Consider the following 21,573-nt stretch of genomic DNA (forward strand, 5'->3'; position numbering starts at 1 on the left):
TCTACCGCTCAGACAGGACCTGCTGCAGCAGGGGCCCTGTTTGTTCCAAGACTTACCGCGGCTGCGTTTGACGGCATGGCGGTTGAACACCGGATCCTGAAGGATAAGGGCATTCCGGAGGAAGTCATTCCTACGCTGATTAAAGCTAGGAAAGAAGTAACCGCAAACCATTATCACCGCATATGGCGAAAATATGTTGCGTGGTGTGAGGCCAGGAAGGCCCCAACGGAGGAATTTCAGCTGGGCCGTTTCCTGCACTTCCTACAGTCAGGGGTGACTATGGGCCTAAAATTGGGTTCCATTAAGGTCCAGATTTCGGCTCTATCGATTTTCTTCCAGAGAGAACTGGCTTCACTACCTGAAGTTCAGACTTTTGTTAAGGGAGTGATGCATATTCAGCCCCCTTTTGTGCCTCCAGTGGCACCTTGGGATCTCAACGTGGTGTTGGATTTCCTAAAGTCACATTGGTTTGAGCCACTTAAAACCGTGGAATTGAAATATCTCACGTGGAAAGGGGTCATGTTGTTGGCCTTGGCTTCGGCCAGGCGTGTATCAGAATTGGTGGCTTTGTCATGTAAAAGCCCTTATCTGATTTTCCATATGGATAGGGCAGAATTGAGGACTCGTCCCCAGTTTCTTCCTAAAGTGGTATCAGCCTTTCATTTGAACCAACCTATCGTGGTGCCTGCGGCTACTACAGACTTGGAGGCTTCCAAGTTGTTGGACGTAGTCAGGGCCCTGAAAATCTATGTTTCCAGGACAGCTGGAGTCAGGAAGACTGACTTGCTCTTTATCCTGTATGCGCCCAACAAGTTGGGTGCACCTGCTTCAAAGCAGACTATTGCTCGCTGGATCTGTAGTACGATTCAGCTTGCACATTCTGCGGCTGCACTGCCGCATCCTAAATCGGTGAAAGCCCATTCCACGAGGAAGGTAGGCTCTTCTTGGGCGGCTGCCCGAGGGGTCTCGGCTTTACAACTTTGCCGAGCAGCTACTTGGTCGGGGTCAAACACATTTGCTAAATTCTACAAGTTTGACACCCTGGCTGAGGAGGACCTAGAGTTTGCCCATTCGGTGCTGCAGAGTCATCCGCACTCTCCCGCCCGTTTGGGAGCTTTGGTATAATCCCCATGGTCCTTACGGAGTCCCAGCATCCACTTAGGACGTTAGAGAAAATAAGAATTTACTCACCGGTAAATCTATTTCTCGTAGTCCGTAGTGGATGCTGGGCGCCCATCCCAAGTGCGGATTGTCTGCAATACTTGTATGTAGTTATTGTTTAACTAAAGTGTTATTGTTGAGCCATCTGTTGAGAGGCTCAGTTGTTGTCACTGTTAACTGGGTATTGTATCACGAGTTATACGGTGTGATTGGTGTGAGTCTTACCCGGGATTCTATATCCTTCCTTATTGTGTCAGCTCTTCCGGGCACAGTATCCTAACTGAAGTCTGGAGGAGGGTCATAGTGGGAGGAGCCAGTGCACACCAGTTAGACCTAAAGCTTTCTTTATAGTTGTGCCCAGTCTCCTGTGGAGCCGCTATTCCCCATGGTCCTTACGGAGTCCCAGCATCCACTACGGACTACGAGAAATAGAATTACCGGTGAGTAAATTCTTATTTTTCATTTATTAGTGGCTGTACAATGGGGAATTTTATGCAATGAGCCGCTATGAATTTTGGATGCGCACGCATTGGTCAGTAACTGTAGTGTTGACTTCAAGTTTTGTCCTGCACCTCAGTGGTGGGAGATAACCTGCAATGCTGGTGGGCATTATGTGCAGGTCCTGAGCTGAACATCATGTACAACTGAACCCCCCCCCCCCCTTCCTGGGGAATGAAAGAAATTGACATACATAACAGAAGGAGTGACTCCCACGTGTCTGAAGTGTTGATAATGAAGCATTACCTGATCTTCAATGATGATGAATGTTGGCTGGAGTTTTTTTGTTGTTGTTTTTTTAACTAAAAATGCATTCTTTTTATGGGGAAAAAGATTGGTTACTGTAGCAATGTTTATATATAGCTCAACGGTATTTTTTATTTAAATAGCAATACCAGGTTTTGTACATATAACACTAATAAAGGAATATTCCTTGCAATTTGCATGTTGGCATATCTGTACTTAAATTATACTTTCCTTTCAGATCTGAAGATATACGCAGAGAGTTTGGTCGATATGGTCCTATTGTTGACGTTTATGTCCCACTTGATTTTTACAATCGTCGTCCTAGAGGCTTTGCTTATGTTCAATATCCTTTCTTCCTTCAACCTGTTGGTGAGGGGAAGTGAAGTTTGCAAACAAAGATTGTGTAAGAGGTAACTCCAAGTGAAACAAATTGATTTGCTCACATCCACTTGACGCTGCTCGCTGTGCATTGCAAAGTATTCTGCTGATGCTTCCCAGGTATCTTATTTTATTGTGGGTGTTCAAAAAAAAAAAAAAAAAAAAATACTTATCAATTGTACATAATCATAGCTGTATAGTAAATGAATATTAGATGGTCCACTAACACTTAACATTGTCTATTGTATGCTTTTAAATTGTGTGTTTTGGATGGATATTTTTTTACCTTGATTCTGTCCCCTAATTCTGGTGTCCTCTGTTATCTCAGAATTGTAAAGCTGTACAGTAAAGGCGAACCACAGAGAAAGAATGAAAGAACCTTTTAGAGTAGATACCAATAGACAAAGCAAAGACCCCTTAATGATCAGGCTTGAAGAATTAAAGGGAAATTGGGAAAAGAAAAGCTGGAAGAAGGACAAGCCAAAATAGGAGTCAAAGCTTCGTTTTATTCACAAAGGGGAAAATTTATTTTTGAAAGTAAAAGATAAAAGCATCTGTTAATTGGCAAGCAACCCATGACAAGTCCTTCTTACAAGCTCTTAGAAATAAAAGATCAAGATGAAGTTGAATGGTGGCCAAGATTACAGTCTTGATGTATCCTGCCAAACAAAGACATATTTGCCATTTTGTGTAAGTACGCAATTTGATACTAGGTTGGTGTAGGCTGTAGGTTTGGTTGCTTACATGCAGGCTAAGGTGAGATCAGGTATTGGTATCCTTTTTTACTTTTTACGGTCGGCTAGCACAGTTTTATCTGATATTACTGTTTCAACGTAAACGCCAAACAGCAGGTCATAATTACTGTTGTAAAATGGAGTCTGAAATCATGACTTTTAATAGACTATTTGTCAGAGGACAGGTTAGTAATAGGAAGTCACAGTGCCTCATAGGTTGCATGGCATTGTTAGTGCATAATTGATGTGATGTCCATTACTGCTGGTTTTAATGTTGTCATTAATATAACTGCATGCACACTTGTTGGTAATGTGAAGCAGGAGAGCTTTTGCAAGTGGTTCCTTAATGGGAAAGGTATAACGTTTGGTTTAGAAATGTTGAAGAAAAAAACTGCTCTGTAGAGTTAATGGTGAATCTGGCCATTCTTCCATATTTTGAGCACATATGATGGTTCATGTGAGAAATTTGATAGTACCATCCATCACTATAATAGTGGCCATTTTAGTTTCTTATGATGCACTTTGTGCTGTCCCCTGCTCAGAATCTATACAAATGGGTGCCCGACTATGCAATTCAAAACTGCAAACTCCGTCTATAGCAGTGGTTTGTGTGCCCAAACCAGACTTTGCACACATTTATCACACCGCATGCAGCTGCGGGAAGGAACGCTTCCCGTGGCTAATGGGCTCTCAAACGGAGGGCAAAAATTGAATTCCTTCATCAGGGGCTCATTAGTTTAGCCACCCGGCAGGTGCCACCACAAGCAATTGAATCGCACCCATGAGGTCGTTCCACTTGCATTTCATGCTATGCATGGAATGTACATATGGGGGAGGAGGTTGCGGTGTTCTTGCTCGATGTAACACAGGTATTGCCACAATGCTTGGCTGCACATTTTTCTGCAATTATGGTACTGCCTACTTTGCTAGTTTTACACTACAGTTAAACCCACCACCAATGATTGCTGGATGTTTGGGACTGTTAAGTATACCCACTGAATTTTTTTTTTTTTTTAATTGTTTAGTGAAAAATATACTAGTTAGATGGGAATAGAGGGATTTCGATTTGTTTTTCTCTGCAGCTACCACTAGATAGAGCACTTAGCTGCGGGGAGACGCACTTCAGTTGGTAATCTGAAATGTGCAAAACGTGACCTGTTTTGGCACCGAAATGGCATTTTTTTTGCATCGTGCCCAGAACTTTAGTTGAGTTTAGCCATTTTACGCAGCTAAACCTGGCACTTCTGGACGCAAAACAATTGAATTGCTCCCACTGGACATCTGATGTGTGTAGTACGCATAAACGATTGAATTACACCCCGCAATCTCCATCACTTTAGACAGGTCGGGCGTGCAAAACAATTGAGTCTTGCCTTGTAAATGGTTGCCCCCTTTAAAAAATAAAAGAAAAAAATCATCATCGTTTGGGGTTCATTACATCCTTGCCTTAGTTTTAACTTATTTATAAAAAAAAAAAAAAAATTATATATATATATATATATATATATATATATATATATATATATATATATATATATATATATTTCTCTAACGTCCTAGTGGATGCTGGGAACTCCGAAAGGACCATGGGGAATAGCGGCTCCGCAGGAGACTGAGCACAACTAAAAGAAAGCTTTTAGACTACCTGGTGTGCACTGGCTCCTCCCACTATGACCCTCCTCCAAGCCTCAGTTAGATTTCTGTGCCCGGCCGAGCTGGATGCACACTAGGGGCTCTCCTGAGCTCCTAGAAAGAAAGTTTATTTTAGGTTTTGTATTTTACAGTGAGACCTGCTGGCAACAGGCTCACTGCATCGAGGGACTAAGGGGAGAAGAAGCGAACCTACCTGCTTGCAGCTAGCTTGGGCTTCTTAGGCTACTGGACACCATTAGCTCCAGAGGGATCGACCGCATGGAACTGGCCTTGGTGTTCGTTCCCGGAGCCGCGCCGCCGTCCCCCTTACAGAGCCAGAAGCAAGAAGAGGTCCGGAAAATCGGCGGCAGAAGACATCAGTCTTCACCAAGGTAGCGCACAGCACTGCAGCTGTGCGCCATTGCTCCTCATGCACACTTCACACTCCGGTCACTGAGGGTGCAGGGCGCTGGGGGGGGGGGGCGCCCTGAGCAGCAATAAAAACACCTTGGCTGGCAAATATATCACAATATATAGCCCCAGAGGCTATATATGTGATAAATACCCCTGCCAGAATCCATAAAAAAAGCGGGAGAAAAGTCCGCGAAAAAGGGGCGGAGCTATCTCCCTCAGCACACTGGCGCCATTTTCTCTTCACAGTGCAGCTGGAAGACAGCTCCCCAGGCTCTCCCCTGTAGTTTGCAGGCTCAAAGGGTAAAAAGAGGAGGGGCACTAAATTTAGGCGCAATATTGTATATACAAGCAGCTATTGGGAAAAATTCACTCAATATAGTGTTAATCCCTAAATTATATAGCGCTCTGGTGTGTGCTGGCATACTCTCTCTCTGTCTCCCCAAAGGGCTGTGTGGGGTCCTGTCCTCAGTCAGAGCATTCCCTGTGTGTGTGCGGTGTGTCGGTACGGCTGTGTCGACACGTTTGATGAGGAGGCTTATGTGATGGCAGAGCAGATGCCGATAAATGTGATGTCGCCCCCTGTGGGGCCGACACCAGAGTGGATGGATAGGTGGAAGGTATAAACCGACAGTGTCAACTCCTTACATAAAAGGCTGGATGACGTAACAGCTATGGGACAGCCGGCTTCTCAGCCCGCGCCTGCCCAGGCGTCTCAAAGGCCATCAGGGGCTCAAAAACGCCCGCTCCCTCAGATGGCAGACACAGATGTCGACACGGAGTCTGACTCCGGTGTCGACGAGGTTGAGACATATACACAATCCACTAGCAACATCCGTTACATGATCCCGGCAATAAAAAGTTACACATTTCTGACATTAACCCAAGTACCACTAAAAAAGGGTTTTATGTTTGGGGAGAAAAAGCAGGCAGTGTTTTGTTCCCCCATCAAATGAGTGAATGAAGTGTGAAAAATCGTGGGTTCCCCCGATAAGAAACTGGTAATTTCTAAAAAGTTACTGATGGTGTACCCTTTCCCGCCAGAGGATAAGTTACGCTGGGAGATATCCCCTAGGGTGGATAAGGCGCTCACACGTTTGTCAAAAAAGGTGGCACTGCCGTCTTAGGATACGGCCACTTTGAAGGTACCTGCTGATAAAAAGCAGGAGGCTATCCTGAAGTCTGTATTTACACACTCAGGTACTAGACTGAGACTTGCAGATAGTGCTGCTGCAGCGTGGTCTGTAACCCTGTCAAACAGGGATACTATTTTGCGAACATAAGACGTCGTCTTATATATGAGGGATGCACAGAGGGATATTTTGCCGACCTGGCATCCAGAATTAATGCAATGTCCATTCTGTCAGGAGGGTATTAGAGACCCGACACTGGACAGGTGATGCTGACTTTAAAAGGCACATAGAGCCTTATAAGGGTGAGGAATTGTTTGGGGATGGTCTCTGGGACCTCGTATCCACAGCAACAGCTGGGAAGGAAAAAAATTTACCTCTGGTTTCCTCACAGCCTAAGAAAGCACTGTATTATCAGGTACAGTCCTTTCGGCTTCAGAAAAGCAAGCGGGTAAAAGGCGCTTCCTTTCTGCACAGAGACGAGGGAAGAGGGAAAAAGCTGCACCAGTCAGCCAGTTCCCAGAATCAAAATTCTTCCCCCGCTTCCTCTGAGTCCACCGCATGACGCGGGGGCTCCACAGGCGTAGCCAGGTACGGTGGGGGGCCGCCTCAAAAATGTCAGCGATCAGTGGGCTCGCTCACAGGTGGATCCCTGGATCCTTCAAGTAGTATCTCAGGGGTACAAGCTGGAATTCGAGGCGTCTCCCCCCCGCCGTTTCCTCAAATCTGCCTTGCCGACAACTCCCTCAGGCAGGGAGGCTGTGCTAGAGGCAATTCACAAGCTGTATTCCCAGCAGGTGATAGTCAAGGTGCCCCTACTTCAACAAGGACGGGGTTACTATTCCACACTGTTTGTGGTACCGAAACCGGACGGTTCGGTGAGACCCATTTTAAATTTGAAATCCTTGAACACATACATAAAAAAATTCAAGTTCAAGATGGAATCGCTCAGGGCGGTTATTGCAAGCCTGGAGGCGGGGGATTACATGGTATCCCTGGACATCAAGGAGGCTTACCTACATGTCCCCATTTACCATCCTCACCAGGAGTACCTCAGATTTGTGGTACAGGATTGCCATTACCAATTCCAAACACTGCCGTTTGGACTGTCCACTGCACCGAGGGTCTTTACCATGGTAATGGCAGAAATGATTATACTCCTTCAAAAAAGGAAGTTTTAATTATCCCGTACTTGGACGATCTCCTTATAAAGGCGAGGTCCAAGGAGCAGTTGGTCGGAGTAGCACTATCTTTGGAAGTGCTACAACAGCACGGATGGATTCTATACATTCCAAAGTCACAGCTGGTTCCTACCACACGCCTACTGTTCCTGGGGATGGTTCTGGACACAGAACAGAATAAAGTGTTTCTCCCGCAGGAGAAAGCCAAGGAGCTGTCATCTCTAGTCAGAGACCTCCTGAAACCAAAACCGGTATCGGTGCATCACTGCACACGAGTCCTGGGAAAAATGGTAGCTTCTTAGGAAGCAAAATTCCATTCGGCAGGTTCCATGCAAGAACCTTTCAGTGGGACCTCTTGGACAAGTGGTCGGGATCGCATCTTCAGATGCATCGGCTGATACCCTGGTCCTTGGAGACAGGGTTATCTCTACTGTGGTGGCTGCAGAGTGCTCATCTTCAAGAGGGCCGCAGATTCGGCATACAGGACTGGGTCCTGGTAACCACGGATGCCAGCCTTCGAGGCTGGGGGGCAGTCACACAGGGAAGAAATTTCCAAGGACTTTGGTCAAGTCAGGAGTCGTCCCTACACATAAATATTCTGGAACTGAGGGCCATTTACAATGCCCTAAGTCTGGCAAGGCCTCTGCTTCAAAACCAGCCGGTACTGATCCAATCAGACAACATCACGGCAGTCGCCCATGTAAACCGACAGGGCGGCACAAGAAGCAGGATGGCGATGGCAGAAGCCACAAGGATTCTCCGAGGGGCGGAAAATCACGTCTTAGCACTGTCAGCAGTGTTCATTCCGGGAGTGGACAACTGGGAAGCAGACACGACCTACACCCGGGAGAGTGGGGACTTCATCCAGAAGTCTGCCAACTGTTGGTAAACCGTTGGGAAAGGCCACAGGTGGACATGATGGCGTCCCGCCTAAACAAAAAACTAGATATTGCGCCAGGTCAAGGGACCCTCAGGCAATAGCTGTGGACGCTCTAGTGACACCGTGGGTGTACCAGTCGGTTTATGTATTCCCTCCTCTGCCTCTCATACCAAAGGTACTGAGAATAATAAGAAAACGAGGAGTAAGAGCGATACTCGTGGTTCCGGATGGGCCAAGAAGAGCTTGGTACCTAGAACTTCAAAAAATGATATCAGAGGACCCATGGCCTCTGCCGCTCAGACAGGATCTGCTACAGCAGGGGCCCTGTCTGTTCCAAGACTTACTGCGGCTGCGTTTGACGGCATGGCGGTTGAATTCCGGATCCTGAAGGAAAAGAGCATTCCGGAGGAAGTCATTCCTACGCTGATAAAAGCCAGGAAAGAAGTAACCGCAAACCATTATCACCGTATTTGGCGAAAATATGTTGCGTGGTGTGAGGCCAGGAAGGCCCCAACAGAGGAATTTCAGCTGGGTCGTTTTCTGCACTTCCTACAGTCAGGAGTGACTATGGGCCTAAACTTGGGTTCCATTAAGGTCCAGATTTCGGCTCTGTCGATTTTCTTCCAGAAAGAACTGGCTTCACTGCCTGGAAGTTCAGACATTTGTAAAGGGAGTGCTACATATTCAGCCCCCTTTTGTGCCTCCTGTGGCACCTTGGGATCTCAACGTGGTGTTGAGTTTCCTAAAATCACATTGGTTTGAGCCACTTAAAACTGTGGATTTGAAATATCTCACGTGGAAAGTGGTCATGTTATTGGCCTTGGCTTCGGCCAGGCGTGTGTCAGAATGGGCGGCTTTGTCAGGTAAAAGCCCTTATCTGATTTTCCATATGGATAGGGCAGAATTGAGGACTCGTCCCCAGTTTCTCCCTAAGGTGGTATCAGCTTTTCACTTGAACCAACGTATTGTAGTGCCTGCGGCTACTAGGGACTTGGAAGATTCCAAGTTACTGGACATAGTCGGGGCCTTAAAAAAAAATTATATTTCCAGGACGGCTGGAGTCAGGAAAACTGACTCGCTTTTTATCCTGTAGGCACCCAACAAAATATTGCTCGCTGAATTTGTAGCACAATTCAGCTGGAGCATTCTGCGACTGGATTGCCGCATCCTAAATCAGTAAAAGCCCATTCCATGAGGAAAGTGGGCTCATCTTGGGCGGCTGCCCGAGGGGTCTCTGCTTTACAACTTTGCCGAGCTGCAACTTGGTCAGGGGCAAACACGTTTGCTAAATTCTACAAATTTGATACCCTGGCTGAGGAGGACCTTGAGTTCTCTCATTCGGTGCTGCAGAGTCATCCGCACTCTCCCGCCCGTTTGGGAGCTTTGGTATAATCCCCATGGTCCTTTCGGAGTTCCCAGCATCCACTAGGACGTTAGAGAAAATAAGATTTTACTCACCGGTAAATCTATTTCTCGTAGTCCGTAGTGGATGCTGGGCGCCCATCCCAAGTGCGGATTGTCTGCAATACTTGTATATAGTTATTGTTAACTAAAGGGTTATTGTTATGAGCCATCTGTTGAGAGGCTCAGTTATGTTTCATACTGTTAACTGGATATGGTATCACGAGTTATACGGTGTGGCTGGTATGAGTCTTACCCGGGATTCAAAATCCTTCCTTATTGTGTCAGCTCTTCCGTGCACAGTATCCTAACTGAGGCTTGGAGGAGGGTCATAGTGGAAGGAGCCAGTGCACACCAGGTAGTCTAAAAGCTTTCTTTTAGTTGTGCCCAGTCTCCTGCGGAGCCGCTATTCCCCATGGTCCTTTCGGAGTTCCCAGCATCCACTACGGACTACGAGAAATAGATTTACCGTTGAGTATAATCATATACATATATATTTATATATTTATATTTGTTTTAATTTTTTTTTTTTAAGTGCGGTTATCCCTTTAGCAAATGGCTAGTATGTTAGTTTGCTACTGATGTCCTTTTTAGGAACGATAAATTGGTTAAAAAAAAAAAGTCCCCCCCCCCCCCCACTGCTACCGCTAGGGGGCACATAACAGCAATTCAATTGTTGCTCCGTGTCGGTATCCATAAGCAGTGGGAGAAACCTCAACTGCCTCCTGAGGTGGTGAAAATACATGGTTGAAGCAGAGCCATGGTGCATGAACCAGGACTTTAGATTGGATTAGCAAATATTCGCAGCTAAGCCCTGTTTGGGCACTTAAAAAGTAATTGGTGCTCCAGCGGTATTGGAATTGCTCTGGTTGGCTCCCCCCAAAAAAAACATTTTTTATTTCCACTGCGGAACTGTGATGTCAACTTGTAGCAGTTATATCTAAATTAAGCCGAAAGGGGGAAAACAATGCTATACAGCTTCAAGCTGAATTCAATCTGGCGCTGGGCATTCTGCGTTTGGGCACCCAAAAATGTGACACTACGTGGATTTCTCTCGCCAGCTGAGGAGGGTGTGTACAGAAATAATGGGTGCTCATCAAACAACTGAAAGAAACCTCCCCTGCCCCCACAAATATTCAAGAGGAACAAGGCAATCGTCCCTAAGCAGTAAGGTAAATACTCCACTGCCTGTGCCCTGCAAAATGCCATTAAGTGAAGTGGCAATGATTTGTAGCCATTCTATAATCATGCTGCTGTCTAACAACTGATGTGAGTACTGCTTCCAACCATTACACTCAGGAATAAAATGTAAGCAAAGAGTGACCATATGAAAAGTAGTTATACATTTTTAGAGAGATTTAGGCTGATTGCTAGCTAAAATCCTCACGGCGCAGGGAAATGCTATACGGTAATCCCTGTTTAACTGAAAACTGTGGCATCAATGTGTTTTCACTGCTCGTGGACCCCTGATTGTTTTCTCGCTGACTTTACGTTGCAGCTTCACGAGCTGTCCATCTTATGTGGGTGTTATTCTTTGCTTATTGATTATGTCTGACGTGGCTAATTGAATATCCCCCTTGCAATTTAAAAGCTAACATAACATCAAGTGTTAATATCTGGGATGTTGAGCGTGAATGCTTTGGTAGCAACTCCATGACCAGACTAGTGGGGAGTCTTCTGATTTTAGAGGCATGTAATCACGTGTTTTTTTTTTTTTTTTTTGTAATCCTGGAATTTAAAGGCCATGAATTGGCCGCTGGAAATTCACAATACTAATTAATGAAGTCCCTATAAGTCATGGTAATGCTAGCTGCAGATCTGTTGGTGAGCTTTTATTTTCATCTTTCAAGAAGCCATAGTGATAGAAGGGCAGGATTAAGGATGCATACAGCTGTAAAGTTGCTAACTTGATTAATAAAACTTCTAAATTCACATTTTCTTGTCTATTTGGCAGTGGTCGCTTTTAAATTGTCCTTTAGCATACAGACTCTGCGATACACCCATTAACCATCCTAAAATGTTAAGATTTGACTCTTTGAACAGTCATTTTTGGAGTTTTGTCGGTAATGATATCTTAATTGAATGGAAAAAAAATGCCTATTTAGTTTTTTCATCAACAAAATTTAAGCACCTTAACTGCTAGCACGTTTGAAGATGTCCGGGATGCTGAAGATGCTTTGTATGGCTTGGATAGAAGATGGATTTGTGGGCGTCAGATCGAAATTCAGTTTGCACAAGGAGACCGAAAAAGTGAGTAACAAATGACTGCTAATAGGATTTGGGTTCGGAAAAGATCTTCTGATAAAAGTGAGCTTCAGTTTGTATTCAGTGTTTCTCTTACGTCCTAGAGGATGCTGGGGACTCCGTAAGGACCATGGGGATAGACTGGCTCCGCAGGAGACATGGGCACTTTAAGAAAGACTTTAGGTCTGGGTGTGCACTGGCTCCTCCCTCTATGCCCCTCCTCCAGACCTCAGTTTACTACTGTGCCCAGAGGAGACAGGGTGCTTTTCAGAGGCTCTCCTGAGTTTCTGACAAAGTATTTTGTTAGGTTTTTTATTTTCAGGGAGCCTGCTGGCAACAGACTCCCTGCATCGTGGGACTGAGGGGAGAGAAGCAGACCTACTTCTGTGAGTTGAAAGGCTCTGCTTCTTAGGCTACTGGACACCATTAGCTCCAGAGGGATCGGTACGCAGGTCTCATCCTCGCCGTCCGTCCCGGAGTCGCGCCGCCGTCCTCATCACAGAGCTTGAAGGTAGAAGCCACGCGAGTATGAGAAGTTAGAAGACATCAGAGGCGGCAGAAGACTTCAATGTTCTTCACTGAGGTAACGCACAGCACTGCAGCTGTGCGCCATTGCTCCCATTCACCTCACATACTGTGTCACTGTAAGGGGGCGGGGGGCGCGCGCGCCCTGGGCAGCAAATAAACCTCTCCTGGCAAAAGATGGGTATATACAGCCGGCCACTGTATATACCTACGAGCCTCTGCCAAAGTTTTGTATTTTAGAGCGAGGCAGAAGCCTGCCGTCGAGGGGGCGGGGCTTCTCCCTCAGCACTCACCAGCACCATTTTTTTTCGCCACAGCACCGCTGAGAGGAAGCTCTCCGGACTCTCCCCTGCTTAGATCACGGTGGCGAGGGTTTTAAAGTAGAGGGGGGGCACATAATTGGCGAATTGAGTATAAAAGCGCTATCTGGGTAAACATAAATATTGTGTTTTTGTCCTGGGTTATTATAGCGCTGGGTGTGTGCTGGCATACTCTCTCTCGGTCTCTCCTAAGGGCCTTGTGGGGGAACTGTCCTCAGATAAGAGGGTTCCCTGAGTGTGTGGTGTGTTGGTACGTGTGTCGACATGTCTGAGGTAGAAGGATTTTCGAGGGAGGAGGAGCAAATGAATGTGGTGTCGCCGTCGACAGCGCTGACACCTGACTGGATGGATATGTGGAATGTTTTAAGTGCCAATGTAAATTTATTGCACAAAAGATTGGATAAAGCTGAAGCTAGGGAACAGTCAGGGAGTCAACCCATGCCTGTACCTATGTCGCAGGGACCTTCGGGCTCCCAAAAGCGCCCACTATCCCAAATAGTTGACATGGATACAGACACGGATTCTGACTCCAGTGTCGAATATGATGATGCAAAATTACAGCCAAAGGTGGCTAAATGTATTCGATATATGATTATTGCAATCAAAGATGTTTTGTATATCACAGAGGAACCGAACCCCTGTCCCTGACACGCGGGTACACATGTATAAGGGAAAGAGAACTGAGAAAGGTAGCGCTGCCTTCCCAAGATACGGCTACCCTCGGGGATCCTGCTGATCGCAAGCAGGAGTTTACCCTGAAGTCCATTTATACACATTCAGGTACCTTACTCAGATTGGCTATTGCGTCAGCATGGGTGTGTAGTCCTGTAGCAGCATGGACAGATACCTTATCAGCGGAATTTGATACCCTGGATAAGGATACCATCCTATTGACCCTAGGACATATAAAAGATGCTGTCTTTATATATGAGAGATGCAGGTTCGAGAATCAAGGCTATGTCGATCTCGGCTAGAAGAGTCCTTTGGACCAGACAATGGACAGGTGATGCAGACTCAAAAAGGCATATGGAGGTTTTACCTTACAAGGGTGAGGAATTGTTTGGGGAAGGTCTCTCGGACAAAATCTAATTTTTTGCCTTATATTCCCTCACAACCTAAAAAAGCACAGTATTATCAAATGCAGTCCTTTCGATCAAATAGAAACAAGAAAGGCCGTGGATCGTCCTTTCTTGCCAGAGTTAAGGGGAGAGAAAAAGCTAGTTCCCAGGAACAGAAGTCCTCCCCGGCCTCTGCAAAATCCACCGCATGACGCTGGGGCTCCACTAAGGGAGTCCGCCCCAGTGGGGGCACGTCTTCGAATTTTCAGCCACATCTGGGCCCACTCACAGGTGGATCCCTGGGCAATAGAAATTGTTTCCCTAGGTTACAAACTGGAATTCGAAGAGGTGCCTCCTCGCCGGTTTTTCAAATCTGCTCTGCCAACGTCTCCTCAAGAACGGGAGATAGTGTTAAATGCAATCGACAAATTGTATCTTCAACAGGTGGTGGTCAAGGTTCCCCACTTCAACAGGGCAGGGGATATTACTCAACCCTGTTTGTGGTCCCGAAACTGGAGGGTTCGGTCAGACCCATTTTAAATTTAAAATCCCTGAACCTATACTTGAAAAGGTTCAAATTCAAGATGGAATCGCTCAGGGCGGTCATCGCCAGCCTGGAAGGGGGAGATTTTATGGTATCTCTGGACATAAAGGATGCATACCTTCATGTTCCCATATATCTACCTCATCAGGCGTACCTGAGAATTGCGGTACAGGATTGTCATTACCAATTTCAGACGTTGCCGTTTGGGCTTTCCACGGCCCCGAGAATTTTCATCAAGGTAATGGCGGAAATGATGGTGCTCCTGCGCAAGCAAGGTGTCACAATTATCCCGTACTTGGATGATCTCCTCATAAAAGCGAGATCAAGAGAACAATTACTGAACAGCGTGTCACTTTCACTGAAGGTGTTACAGCAACACGGCTGGATTCTCAATATCCCGAAGTCGCAGCTGGTTCCTACGACTCGTCTACCCTTCTTGGGCATGATTCTGGATACTGACCAGAAAAGGGTGTATCTGGCGATAGAAAAGGCCCAAGAACTCGTGACTTTGGTCAGGAACCTATTGAAACCAAAACAGGTGTCAGTGCATCACTGCACGCGAGTCCTGGGAAAGATGGTGGCATCTTACGAGGCCATTCCATTCGGCAGGTTCCATGCACGGACCTTCCAATAGGACCTACTGGACAAATGGTCCGGGTCGCATCTACAAATGCATCGGTTGATCACCCTGTCCCCCAGGGCCAGGGTGTCTCCTGTGGTGGATGCAGAGTGCCCACCTTCTAGAAGGCCGCAGATTCGGCATTCAGGACTGGGTCCTGGTGACCACGGACGCGAGCCTCCGAGGTTGGGGTGCAGTCACGCAAGGAAGGAACTTCCAGGGTCTTTGGTCAAGTCAGGAGACTTGTCTTCACATCAACGTCCTGGAGCTAAGGGCCATATTCAACGCCCTTCGTCAAGCGGAGACTTTGCTTCGCAACTTACCAGTTTTGATCCAGTCAGACAACCTCACCGCAGTAGCTCATGTAAACCGCCAGGGCGGCACAAAGAGCAGAGTGGCAATGGCGGAAGCCACTAAGATTCTACGCTGGGCGGAAAACCATGTAAGCGCCCTATCAGCAGTGTTCATTCCGGGAGTGGACAACTGGGAAGCAGACTTCCTCAGCAGGTACGACCTGTATCCGGGAGAGTGGGGACTTCATTAGGAAGTCTTCACACAGATTGAAAGCAAGTGGGGCCTGCCCCAGATAGACATGATGGCTAAAGGTATTGCGTCAGGTCAAGAGACCCTCAGGCGGACGCACTAGTGAAACCGTAGGTGTTCCACTCTGTGTATGTTTTCCTCCTCTTCCTCTCATCCCAAAGGTGTTGAGAGTAATAAGAAAAGGAGGAGTTCGGACAATCCTCATTGTTCCAGATTGGCCACGAAGGGCCTGGTACCCGGAATTGCAGGAGATGCTCACAGAAGATCTGTGGCCTCTTCCTCTAAGACAGGACCTGTTGCAACGGGCCCTGTATGTTCCAAGACTTACCGCGGCTGCGTTTGACGGCATGGCGGTTGAACGCCGGATCCTAGCGGAAAAGGGCATTCCGGGTGAGGTCATTCCTACTCTGATAAAGGCTAGGAAGGATGTGACAGCTAAACATTATCACCGTATATGGCGTAAATATGTTGCTTGGTGTGAGGCCAGGAATGCTCCTACGGAAGAATTCCATCTGGGCCGTTTCCTTCACTTTCTACAAACAAACGAGTGAATTTGGGCCTAAAATTAGGCTCCATTAAGGTTCAGATTTCGGCATTATCCATTTTCTTTCAAAAAGAATTGGCTTCACTTCCAGAAATACAAACTTTTGTAAAGGGACTGCTTCATATTCAGCCTCCTTTTGTACCTCTGGTGGTGCCTTGGGACCTTAATGTGGTTTTGAGTTTCCTTAAGTCGCACTGGTTTGAACCACTTCAGACAGAGTTAAAATATCTCACTTGGAAGGTGGTCCTGTTGGCCTTCGCTTCGGCTAGGCGAGTGTCAGAATTGGCGGCTTTGTCTCACAAAAGCCCCTATCTAGTTTAACATATGGATAGGGCGGAATTGCGGACCCGTCCTCAATTCTTGCCTAAGGTGGTGTCATCCTTTCATATGAACCAACCTATTGTGGTGCTGGTGGCTACACGAGACTTGGAGGATTCAGAGTATCTGGATGTAGTCAGGGCTTTGAAAATTTATGTTGCCAGGACAGCCAAAGTCAGGAAAACTGAAGCGCTGTTTATCCTGTATGCAGCCATCAAGGTTGGCGCTACTGCTTCAAAGCAGACTATTGCTCGCTGGATCTGTACCACGATTCAGCAAGCTCATACGACGGCTAGATTGCAGTTACCTAAATCAGTCAAGGCCCATTCCACTAGGAAAGTGTGCTCTTCTTGGGCGGCTGCCCGAGAGGTCTAGGCACTACAGCTGTGCTGAGCGGCTACTTGGTCAGGGGCAAACACGTTTGCGAAATTCTACAAATTTGATACCCTGGCTGAGGAGGACCTCCTGTTTGCTCATTCGGTGCTGCAGAGTCATCCGCACTCTCCCGCCCGTTTGGGAGCTTTGGTATAATCCCCATGGTCCTTACGGAGTCCCCAGCATCCTCTAGGACGTAAGAGAAAATGAGATTTTAAACCTACCGGTAAATCTTTTTCTCGTAGTCCGTAGAGGATGCTGGGCGCCCGTCCCAAGTGCGGACTGCTTCTGCAAGACTTGTATATAGTTTTGCTTACATAAGGGTTATGTTATGGTTGCTTTCAGTTTCCGACTGAAGCTATGTTGAATTTCATACTGTTAACTGGTTAGTTTATCACAAGTTATACGGTGTGATTGGTGTGGGCTGGTATGAATCTTGCCCTTGGTTTAACAAAAATCCTTTCCTTGTACTGTCCGTCTCCTCTGGGCACAGTTTCTCTAACTGAGGTCTGGAGGAGGGGCATAGAGGGAGGAGCCAGTGCACACTCAAATCCTAAAGTCTTTCTTAAAGTGCCCATGTCTCCTGCGGAGCCCGTCTATCCCCATGGTACTTACGGAGTCCCCAGCATCCTCTACGGACTACAAGAAAAAGATTTACCGGTAGGTTTAAAATCTTATTTTTTTATATGGTTGCTAGAGTGAGCTCAATTTTACACTAGATTAATATCCATAATTGCTCTAGCATCCATAAGGGATACTGGGAATCACTTAGTACGATGCGGTATAGATGGAGTTCAAAGGAGCCGGTGCACTTAAAATTTCTTCAACTGGGTGTGCTGGCTCCTCCCCTCTATGCCCCCTCCTACAGCTAGTTTAGAAAAGTGTGCCATCAGTAGATGGTACATTCTCTGGAGCTCCAGATTTTATTTTTTTCTTACGTTTATTTTAAACTTTATTTTCGGTATACTGTTTGGGCAACAGTATACCTGCACCATGGGAGTTGGGGGCGGTTACCGGTTTCTTGGCGTCAGAGCTGCTTCCCCGCTGCAGGACCAATGTCCTGAGAGTGTTGGTACCACAGGGCATTGTGCCTTAGCGAATGCAATCGCAGCACGCCACAGCCTGAAGGTGAGAAGAGTGGTGAGTACAAACCAGGGGCCCCACTTGGTGTGTCCTCGGTTCACGCAGGGGTGGCATACGGAACCCTCCCTGGGAGATCTGCTATATTCCCCTGTGTACACTGGCAGCGGTAGTGAAAACTAGCATTTATGATGTTTTACACTGTATTGGAGACATTGCCAGTATAAATAACTACATAGCTCTGGTGCCATTGCAGGGAAGGGAGCTTCTTCAGAGCGCGACCAACAGCATTTTGGCGCCTTCCTCTGCTTCCAGCTGCAAGGACACATAGCTCCTCCAGACACTCACAGATAATCAGGAAACTGGTACAGGGGTGTAAATAAGGGGGAGAGTCGCTATTGTACACTATATAGTGTCCTGAAAAGGACAATCCGGTGTTTCACTATATCTGTAAAGATACAGCTTGCAGTCTCACGGAGCCTGACAAGCTTGGGTGTGCTGTCCCTCTCATTCTGTGTCTCCTCCTCAAATACAGTAAGGCAGGCTTGCTATTGTAATGTGTCTCCTGTAAACATGGTCAAACACCAGTTATGTAGTGACGCACCAGAGTCTCTCCTCCTACGACTCGTTCCCTCGTGTACAATGCAGCCAATCCTCCCAAGTTAGTGAGGAGGCTGGAGGGGAGGGTAAGGAGCCATCCTGGCTAGGTGCCATAAAACCTGATGGCAGATATGTCATCACAGTTCACTGTTAATACTCGGAAGATACAACCGCTGCAGCAGGCTGTTGCAGACCTAGCTGCAAAGGCAGATGATTAACAACCCCGTCCCTTTTTCAGGGCCACATAAACGTGGGCTGCCTGATCTACTCTTAGATTCTGAGGATGTGGTACAGGAGGAAGGGGAGGAATTGGATCCTATTACTGAGGATTCAACTGCTGCACAGGGTATTGAGCCCCTCATACTGGCTATCGGGGATATATTAAAAATCCCTTTAGAAGATGCTGCAGCACCGCAGTTTATTTTTTAGCACAGAAACTCAGTGTCATTTTCCCTGATTCTCTGGAACTAGATGACATGTTTAAGCAAGCCTGGAACATTCCTGGAAAAAAAAAATCAGGTGACAAAAGGTTTTTGTGCACTTTCCCATTTGCCGCTGAAGGTAGGAAAAATTGGAAGATCCCCCAGCTGTGGATGTATCTGTATCCTGCCTGTCCAAAAGGTGGTACTGCCAGCTCTGAGCTCCATTACATTAAAGGACCCTGGGGATATGGAAAAATAGAAACTACACTAAAGTCTATTTACACAGCGGCTGGCGTATCACAAAGACCTGTGATAGGGGGGAGGGGAAATATGCCCCTGGTTACTACAGTGACCCTCATAAGACACATCCAAGACGCTGCACGTGTCCTGTGTGATTCTCTCAAGGAAATAGGCACTCTAAACGCTAGGACTACTGCCATGGCAGTGTCTGCATGCAGAGCCCTATGGCTGCATCAGTGGATAGCGGACGCAGATTCCAAGCCGTGTGGATTCTCTCCCCTTCTCTGGGGAGTGGCTGTGTTTGGGGTTGAGTTGGATATGTGGATTTCTAAAGTGTCTGCCCAGTCCTTTCGGTCTAATAAATTTAGATTTAGGGCCAGAGGTGCCTCCAATGCGGCTAGAGGCACCAGAGGTAAATCAAGAAAACCAGCAGCCGCAGGTTCTCGGAACAGAGCACCAGTTCAGCTTCCACTAAGGCCTTGGCATGACGGTACCCACCCACCCCTGAGGGGAACCTCGAGGTGGGAGCTCAACAGCAGTTTGCCATTATATATTGCAGTGACTTCAGCCGCGTCTGGGAAAGCTCCTTGCCAGGATGCCTGGGTAAAGGACCTCGTTTCTCATGGCTACAAGCTGGAGTTCGACTACGCTCCTCCCCAACGATTTTTCAAATCAAGCTTACCAGCTTTGGAGGATACACGAGTTACGCTGCAATAGGCCATCCTAAAGTTGGCTCAGTCCCAAGTCATTGATCCAGTGCCACTACAACAACAGGGGAAGAGTTACCACTCCAACCTGTTCGTGGTACTGAATCCGGAAGGTTTGGCAAGGCCCATTCTGAATCTAAAATCCTTGAACCCTTACCTAAAGGTTTTCAAGTTCAAGATGGAATCCTTGCGAGCGGTGATTGCAGGGCTGGAAGAACAGGAGCTCATGGTGGTGTTGGATATAAAGGACACTTATCTCCATATCCCGATTTGGCCGCCTCAACAGGCTTACAAACGGTTTGCCCTGCTGAACGATAACTACCAGTTCCAGGCGCTACCCTTCGGCCTGTCCACAGCTCCGAGGGTTTTCCTCAAAGGTGATGGCGGAGATGATTTTTCAACTCCGGGTCCAAGTGGTCAATATTGTCCCTTATCTTGACGATTTCTTGATAAAAGTGAGATCCAGGGAGCTTTTGTTGCTCCATTTAGATCGCACTATTCAGCATCTGTCACACCATGGGTGGATCCTCAATTTACAGAAGTCCCACCTGGAGCCAACTCTGTGGCTCCTGTTTCTGGGAATGTTACTGGATACTGTGGCTCAAAGTTTCTCCCAGAGGACAAAGCGAGGACACTCCAGGAGATGGTCCTACGGCCTACTCTAATATCCATCCATCTTTGCATAAGATTGTTGGGGAATAAGGTAGCCTCATACGAGGCAATCCAGTACGGAAGGTTCCATGCCAGACATTTCAATTTGATCTCCTGAGCAAGTGGTACGGCTCACATCTTCAGATCCACTGGATAATACGGCTGTCACCATGGTCTAGGACAGGGATGGAAAACCTTCGGCCCTCCTGCTGTTGAACTACACATCCCAGCATGCCCTGCAACCGGTTTTAGTATGGCAAAACTGTAGCAAGGCATGCTGGTATGTGTAGATCATCAGCTGGAGGGCCAAATGTTCCCCACCCCTGGGCCATGATTTCCCTTCTGTGGTGGCTATAGTCCTCAAACCTACTGGAAGGTCGAAGTTTTGGGATTCAGGATTGTATCCTCCTCACGACAGATGCGAGTCTGAGTCGAATCATTTTCTCATAGTCCATAAGAGAATACTGGGTGCCCACCTCAGTGCGTTGACGTGTCTGCAGGTTTTTCTTTTCAAGAACTTTACCTGTTCAGCTATTGCTGTTTGACATCAGCTGTTGCTGGTCGTTTTTATTTTGTTGGTGTGCTGGTGTATGTATCTCACCACTCATTGTTATGTTCCTTCTCTCAAGTATGCCCATTCTCCTTCGGGCACAGTTCTACCTACACTGGCTGTAGGAGGAGGCATAGAGGGGAGGAGCCAGCACACCCAGTTGAAGAAATTTTAAGTGTACTGGCTCCTTTGGATCCCATCATACTAAGTGATCCCCAGTATCCAGTATATGGACTATGAGAAAAGGATTTACCGGTAGGTAGTAAAATCCTATTTTCTGTTCCTTTCCTTCACTTGGGCTCCCAGATTGTAAGTCTGGTACAGCACACCAGTGCATTTTGTCCTGAATGCAAGACAATATGCCCCACAACAGTATCGCAGACATCATTGCTACAAGTAAAGCTATGTATAAACCTATACAATAGTCGGCCCGTTCTCCCAATATCTGGTTAACGGCTGTTGATAGGTGTGTATCCAGCACCGATGCAGGGTCCGTTAGCTGTTCAACGACTTGCTACGCTCCTGCAGCGGTCGAGGCAGGAGGTTGCATTCTATATGCTGCACATGTGACCTCCTAATTC

At 46.9% G+C, this 21,573-nt stretch overlaps 1 protein-coding gene across 1 annotated transcript in view; it reads left to right on the plus strand.

Annotated features, from left to right (window-relative positions):
* Nucleotides 1–21,573, plus strand: part of SRSF10 (serine and arginine rich splicing factor 10) — a 52,165-nt gene that overhangs the window by 15,197 nt on the left and 15,395 nt on the right. Inside the window, exons 2-3 of the mRNA XM_063954306.1 lie at nt 2,144–2,248; nt 11,799–11,902. Of these exons, the coding sequence (XP_063810376.1) occupies nt 2,144–2,248; nt 11,799–11,902 (209 nt within the window). The remainder of the gene's footprint in view (nt 1–2,143; nt 2,249–11,798; nt 11,903–21,573) is intronic.

The sequence above is a fragment of the Pseudophryne corroboree genome, chromosome 2 (assembly GCF_028390025.1).
Source record: "Pseudophryne corroboree isolate aPseCor3 chromosome 2, aPseCor3.hap2, whole genome shotgun sequence".
NCBI classification, from domain to species: Eukaryota; Metazoa; Chordata; class Amphibia; order Anura; family Myobatrachidae; genus Pseudophryne; species Pseudophryne corroboree.